The following is a 7308-nucleotide window of genomic DNA, read 5'->3' as shown; positions in this document are numbered from 1 at the left end:
ATTTAAAAGCACAACTAACAAATGAGATTTGAGAAATTAATTTTATGTGTCATATAAAAAAAACTAAGAATATTGATTTTGGATTTAAGTTATTTAAAAAACAACCTTAAAATTTTTATTCTAATATGTAACGGATGAGATAACGTATACAAAGGCAAGACCAATGAAAAAAAAAAACATTTTATTTTAGAATTAAAAAAATAAAGCCACTTAAGAATTAATGAATGATATTTGAGAGTCAACTAATAAAAAAAAAAAAAATCAAATTTTAGTTTAGAATTAAAAAAATGAATATGATTTAGGATTTAAACTATTTTTAAAAAAAAACCCCGAAAAAAATATTTTCTCATGAAAATTTTTATCCACCACATTTGATGAACGATCATAAATAGTGAGATTTTTTTAATATAAAACTAAAAATTATCACATTTTGTTGCATTCTGAATTACATAAAAAAATAATCATCCTTTTTTAACAGGCAATAGCAAGTTAATCAAAATATTATAGGATGTAATTAAGAAAATTTATGAGATTTATGGTAAAAAAAATCATGCATCGCACAGAATTTCATCTAGTAATTAATAATTATGGTCAAAGTTAGTACATAATTTGTTTTAAAAAAAATGAAACATGTCAATTATTTTAAGATAATTATGACAAAGGGGGAATTTATTACCAAAAAAAAAGATAATGTTATGAAGTACAATATAATACTTGTAACACACTTTCAATGTAAAGAACTAGTGAGTAGCCTGTTGTCTGGGATTGCTACTTTTGTAATTGTAAAGTGTGAGTATTTTTTTTTTTTTTATGGATTTTGTATTATGTAACTGTCTTTGTGTTATGTATTATGTATTATAAAGAGCCAAATTGTTAAATCTATATAATATACTTCTGTTTTTCATATTTGTAACATGCTTGATAATTGGCTTAGATGGTTGAAAAGTCAAGTTTGTTATAAGTGGTTTGTGGTTCGAATCTTCTTATCTTCAAATTTTTTATATGATTAGATGTTGGGTAGGTGACATGGTGTAATTTGGAGAAGTCTTTTAATATATTAGTATAGATTATAGCACATGTTTACAACTTTACCCATAATTAACCAATTAGATACACTATTACTTTAGTGTCCCCGGCCCCACAATAATTCACTAGACTTTAATTATTTTTTGAAATTTCATGTCTAATAATTAAAATTTCATTATAATTGTTTGTTATTATACATCCCTTGTATGTGTATACAAACCTTTGATGATGAACAAAATTGAAAAGCAAGTGAAAGAAGTAAATTATGGAAAATTAACAGCAACACATTACATACATTCTTTGAGGTTTTGTGAACAAACCATTAAAGATAGCCTAGTGACAAACTATATATTATGCTCTCATTGCTTGGCAAAACAAACACAACCAAAAGAACAACAAACTAACCATAACATCACCAATCGAACTAAGCTAGCTTACGAATAATGACTTGCGCCCCACGTAAAGGTTGAAGGGTCATCATAACACAAGGCATATGATTATAAGAAGGTGAAAGCTCAAAAGAAAAGCGTTGCAGCAACATAGACAAAGCCATCTTAGCTTCAATCATGGATAGTTTTTGCCCAATGCAAAACCTTGGGCCCCACCCGAATGGGAAATATGGAGACGGATCATTATCGGATGTCTTCGAAACCCCCTCGTAGAATCTACTAGGGTTGAACTCGAGTACGTCTTTTCCCCACACTTGTTCATCTCGATGAAGGCATGGGGTTGGGACGAAAACATGGGCACCACCTGGGAGTTGTTTATCTCCTAATTTTGCCCCTTTCTGACCCGTGGTTCGGAATATGTTCGCTGGCGGATATAGCCTTAATGTTTCTTGCAAAATCATGGTTACCTACATACAACACGTACATAACAATTACGATCAAGGTCACCTATTTGTATAATACAAAGTAAAACAATTATATATAGATCAGTACGTAATTGTTCCTTTACATGTACCATTCATAATTTAGCTAATTCATACCATTATTTTAATTTGTGATATGCGTACGTATTCATTTTAAAAATTAGAAGCAATAATAATAACAATAATAACTTACAGTTTTGAGATTACTTAAGTCGTCAAAGGAAGGTGTTTGTTCACGACCAAGAAGTTTAAGTACTTCTTCTCTTGCCTTTTCTTGCCAGTCTTGATGCATGCTTAGAGCTACAATAGCCCAAGTGAGCAAATTCGCGGTTGTCTCGTGCCCAGCAAAGTAGAATAGCTTGCACTCTTCGATAAGCTCTTGTAATGTCATTCCTTTACCCTCTAACTGGCTGTTAAGATTTGATTGTAGCATCAACCCTAACAAATCATCCTTCACAATTCCATCCTTTTCCATAACTCTATGGCGCTTTTGAATTATACCTTTCAATGCAATTGTCACTTCTTTATTGATATGTTTCATCCTTGCATTTGTTTTCGTAGGCAAATTCCTACATTGAGGTTCATTTGTATGTTAGTAAAATAAAATTTCTTCCTCGGCCCTCCCAAGTAAAGAATTAAAGAACACGTCTAAACTAATGTTTGCGCAAGTAGGGGTGTACAAAAACTGGCCCGGACCTGAAAACCGACTTGAACCGGACCTGTTGGGACCGGACCTAATCCGGACCTGTAGATTCAGGTCCGGTCCCGGTCCTTGAAATTCAAGGATTCCGGGTTTTAGGTCTGGACCTGAAACCAGTAGAGCTACTGTTTTTATTTAATAAGTCTAAACAGGTCCATAAATAGGTCCAAACAGGTCCATAACAGGTCCAAATAGGTCCAAACAGGTCTAAACAGGTCAGCAATTTTATATTATTTAAAAAAAGGGAAAAAAAAATCAATAATCAAGTCTATTCAGGTCCTTGAAAATCAAGGATTCCGGGTTTCAGGTCCGGACCTGAAACCGGTAAAGCTACTGTTTTTATTTAATAAGTCTAAACAGGTCCAAATAGGTCCAAACAGGTCATCAATTTTATATTATTTTAAAAAAGGGAAAAAAAATCAATAATCAGGTCTATTCAGGTCCAAACTCGAACCTGACATGATTTTTCAGGTCAGGTCCGGTCTCCGGTCCTTAAAAATCAAGGATTCAGGTCCCGGTCCATTCAGGTCCGGGTCACGTCCGATCCGGTTTTGGACCAGTATACAGCCCTATGCGCAAGAACTAATGAGTTCAATTGACCCTATTAACTTTCCCTTTGAACTTCTAAAGGTAACTACAGAGAGACTACATCCTTAATTCCTTATATATAAGTTTATTAGCATATGGAAGTGGTTACCTTAAGAATGGAAAGGCCGCCATGTAATACACTTTTGAAAGTAACTTTGATTGCTCATTCATGAGTTGAAATACTTTACTTCCTTCTTCATAATTGCTGCCAAATGCCACATTTGATATGATATCTGCTGTAAATTTTTGGAATTCAGAGAAAACATCAATTTCACATGAATCCTTTGCTTTTAGAATTCCCTCCCAAATCGAAATCATTCCTTGTGTACACTTTAGTATCGATGGCACCATTCCCTGGAAGATATTGCGAGACAAATTATTACAAACATGAAAACGTAAGTAGGCCAAAAGTGGAAATTTAGTTGCAAACATCCCTGAATCGAAAGTGCAGTGGGACAAATTAATAATCGCGTTAATAGTGTACTTTTACACAAGTGGTAATAATCATGTTAATTCATATATAGTCCGCGTTAATCAATAAATTGTATTGTCTATATTATTGACAATTTGTACAGCTATTGTTATCCAAATTTCCTACTCTGTAATAAATTACAAGAACAATAAAGAAAGAGCATAGCGTAAAACCTGTAACTTGGTCATATGGAAGGCTGGACTGAGCAACTTTCTGTGCATGACCCATTTATCTCCATTTAAAGTGGAGACACCAGTAACAAAGAGTCTGGTGAAGCCATTGACCTCTGGTTGTCGAAATTCTCCGTTCTTATTCGTTAACAATTCTCTAATCAATTTTGGTTCCAACAACACTATTCTAGGCACTGTCCCCGTCCAATAAAAGAACATTTTACCTGTTTCACATAAATATATTAATAAAATGACCTTTTATGTCCACTATTTTGTGAGAAAGGACCTTTTAAAAAAAAGGTGGCAAGAAGGGACCAAAAATGAGTTTTTATTTGTGAAGAGGGACCATTGCCCGGAAAGCAGGATTTGACCCGCCAACTCCGGTGTTGACCACCTTAGCCCCACCCCTTTCATGGCAGCAATCCCTTCCTCTACCCCGAAAACCCTTCTCTTTCAAGGTAGCCTAGCGTCCTAGCCTTTCCCACAGCCCACTACCCCCTCTCCCCTGCCGTTGTCGGTGTCGACCCAGGCGCCCAAGCCTCCCCATGCCGGTGACCCTCCGATCCCCACCGTCTTTCCCTCTTTTTAATTTTCTCCTCTCATTTCTCTGCTTTTGCGCGAAGATCGATCTTCGTTTCTACAAATTTTGCACAATTTTACATCCAATTTGCTTTCAAAACTTCTGAACCCATTCAATTGAACCCAATTTCTTCAAAAACTCATCCAATTCCATACCCTTCATTAACTCATTCAGAAATTTGATTCCATCCCTCTCGTTTCTCGATTCTCTAAATCCCTAAATTCTAGGATTAGGGTGGAGGAAATCGCATGAATTTTTATAGTAATCATGGTGGAGGAAAGGGAGTGGGGGTAGGGAAATGGGAGGAGCAGGCTGTCGTGAAAGGGGTGGTGGGTGTGAGGTCAGTGCTGGCAGTGGAGAGGTAGAGGGAATGGTTAGGGGTGGTGAGTTTGTCGTGAAAGGGGAGCGGGAAGATGGAGGCGGTGCGGGTGGGGGTGGTCAGGTGGAGGAAAGAGGAGGTTGCCGTGAAAGGGGTGGGGCTAAGGTGAATTCCGGGCATAGGTCCCTCCTCACAAAAAAAAATCCATATTTGGTCCCTCCTTGCCACCTTTTTTTTAAAAGGTCCTTTCTCACAAAATAGTGGACTTAAAAGGTCCTTTTTAACAAATTTTCCAATGATTTAACAAGAACTCACATGACTATATTTTATGCCCTGAATTTTATGGCTTCAGCTTCTTGCCTTCTTTCTCTCACCCCTCCCCTCTAACAATGCACATGACATAATTAAGAATAACGTGTGATAAAATATTGTAGAATAATAGATAGTCCTAAGAGTTTAATTAAATGCAAAATTAGATTATTATAAAAAATAGATTATAAGATTATTATAATAAAGCACTACTTAATTAAGCTTCGAAGGTTAATAATTTTTTATGTCGAAGTTGCCACAGTTATGTAATGATGTTGGGAATTTGGCTAATTGTGGTTAAGTAATAATTATAATATAAGACAATGCCAAGGAAATTATGCATCAATATTCTACAAATTTGTTTAAAACTTACCATAAATCTTCATTAAATGGGACTCAATAGGATTGGAACATGATAATATATCATGCGATGGAGTTTTGGGCATGGAAGAAATGCCATTAATCTTCAATTGATCTAGCTTATCTCGTTCACCACCCCATAATTGATAAGTAGTTCCATCAATTCCTTGTTTCCTTAACCATCGTTCTTGCCATCTTGGCTTCAACACTAAAGCATTTACCAATTTCACTATAAAAGCTACCACAAACAGTCCTAAAACTACTGTTATGCCCATTACAACAACCATTGTACTATTGTTGTTAGTGTTTCCTCCTATTTTCTCCATTAATATTTTTGTGTTTAAAGCCAGAGTGGCTGTCTATTTATATATGCACGTTTTTGTCCAACTCTACTAAATTACTCTTTCAGCCCTAAAATGTATAATTTTCATTTCTTTTCAATTTTTTTTAAGGAGTCCTAAAGGACACTATATATTATTAATGAGTCATACGACATCTATAATTGACAATCAACGATAATGAAAATAGATCTAACAAAATCAAATAAGAATTGATCGGGAAAGGCCAGGGTTAAAAATTCAAATTCATAAATTTAACAATTCGGCGCATTCTCGATTCGTTGTCTCGTACAACTTTTTGAGTGAATCCGTCACTGCTTCATAACTTTGTGAAAAAGAAAATTCTAGTGCTGATTTTATAACCCGAATCCGAGCAATAATCAATTGCAGCCCTGCACAACTAGAAACCGTACCAAATTAAATGCAGATAATACCTTGTCTTTCGAAAGAGTTCGAAAAATCTTGTCTTTCAAAGGTAGTCGAAAAAACCTTATCTTTCAAATGAGATAAACCATTTCTTTCGAGGGAGACATTATTATACCCTAAGAAACCAAAAAAAAAAACTTAAGGGAAACAATGGAGTCTAAGGGCCTGTTCACATTTACTTAATTTCTGTTCAGTCCAGTTCAGTTCAGTTTAGTTCGGTCCAGCTCAGCTCCAATCAGTTTAGTTCAGTTCAGCTTCTAATTTCCCTCTCTCATTAAATATTTATTTTAGTTCATTTCAGCTCAGTTTAGTTCAGTTCAGTTCAATTCAGCTCCAATTTAGAAGAGTTTTATTTTCGTTTGCAATAAGGGCATGTTCATATTTACTGAACTGAGCTGAGCTGAGCTGAACTGAACTGAACTTATTGGAGCTGAACTGAACTGAACTTATTGGAGCTGAACTGAACTGATTGGAGCTGAACTGAACTGAAAAATTAAAATGCATAAAACTGAACTGAACTGATTAGAGCTGAATTGAACTGAACTGAATTGAATTGAACTGAGCTGATTGGAGCTAAACTGAACTGAACTGAAAATAAGTAAATATGAACAGACCCTAAGTCTATATTTTCAAAATAAAATAAAAAAATAATAATAATACAGAGGAACAAAAGAAAAAGCGCATTAATGATTAATGTAGCTCTCCTCGTGTTGCCTCGCGCGTCATCCCTAAGCTTACCATGTGTGCAAACTGCTAAAAGTCAGTGTCCCCAGCTTATTTTCAATCATGGACAAAATATTTTTCTCTCTTTTGTTTTAACTTACCTTATGGGGGTGTTTTGGTAAGTGGGAATTGGGGCTTGGGAATGGAAATTGGAGGGGTGGGAGTATGTAATGCTTTATTCTGTGGGAAGGGGAATTGCAGATGGGATTGGGATTGGGAATGAGAATAAAATTGGTTTATTCCCATGATTTTATTATTTGGGGGGGGGGGGGGAAGTAATAGAGATGGGGATTGGGGTTCTTTAACTTTCTTCGAACGATAACGAGTGCCGACCTGTTGTCAATAAACTTTTGAGCCTCACCGAAACTCAAAGGAATTGACGGGGGACTGCACAAGCGGTGGAGCATGTGGTTTCATTCGATACAA

At 35.5% G+C, this 7308-nt stretch overlaps 1 protein-coding gene across 1 annotated transcript; it reads right to left on the bottom strand.

The window, feature by feature from the left end:
* Positions 1-1299: 1299 nt before the first annotated feature.
* LOC145556309 (cytochrome P450 CYP72A616-like) lies at positions 1300-5712 on the bottom strand. The gene is made up of 5 exons (XM_081617962.1): positions 5409-5712; positions 3831-4051; positions 3295-3539; positions 2091-2466; positions 1300-1882 (listed from the first exon to the last, which is right to left on the bottom strand). The coding sequence occupies exons 1-5, from the start codon at positions 5680-5682 to the stop codon at positions 1451-1453; spliced, it is 1548 nt and encodes a 515-aa protein (XP_081474088.1). The 5' UTR covers positions 5683-5712; the 3' UTR covers positions 1300-1450.
* Positions 5713-7308: the final 1596 nt, after the last annotated feature.

This window comes from Chenopodium album, chromosome 8 (genome assembly GCF_948465745.1).
Source record: "Chenopodium album chromosome 8, dcCheAlbu1.1, whole genome shotgun sequence".
Lineage (NCBI taxonomy): Eukaryota > Viridiplantae > Streptophyta > Magnoliopsida > Caryophyllales > Amaranthaceae > Chenopodium > Chenopodium album.
The sequence above is the reverse complement of the archived record's forward strand: the minus strand, read 5'-3'. Positions and strand labels throughout refer to the sequence as shown.

Excerpts from the sequence above, each read along its gene's own strand:
- LOC145556309 (XM_081617962.1), bottom strand. The coding sequence starts at position 5,682 with ATGGTTGTTGTAATGGGCATAACAGTAGTTTTAGGACTGTTTGTGGTA. Across the intron at positions 3,540-3,830 it reads TCCATATGACCAAGTTACAG|GGAATGGTGCCATCGATACT; the intron begins GTTTTACGCTAT and ends AATATCTTCCAG. Across the intron at positions 2,467-3,294 it reads GCGGCCTTTCCATTCTTAAG|GAATTTGCCTACGAAAACAA; the intron begins GTAACCACTTCC and ends ACCTCAATGTAG.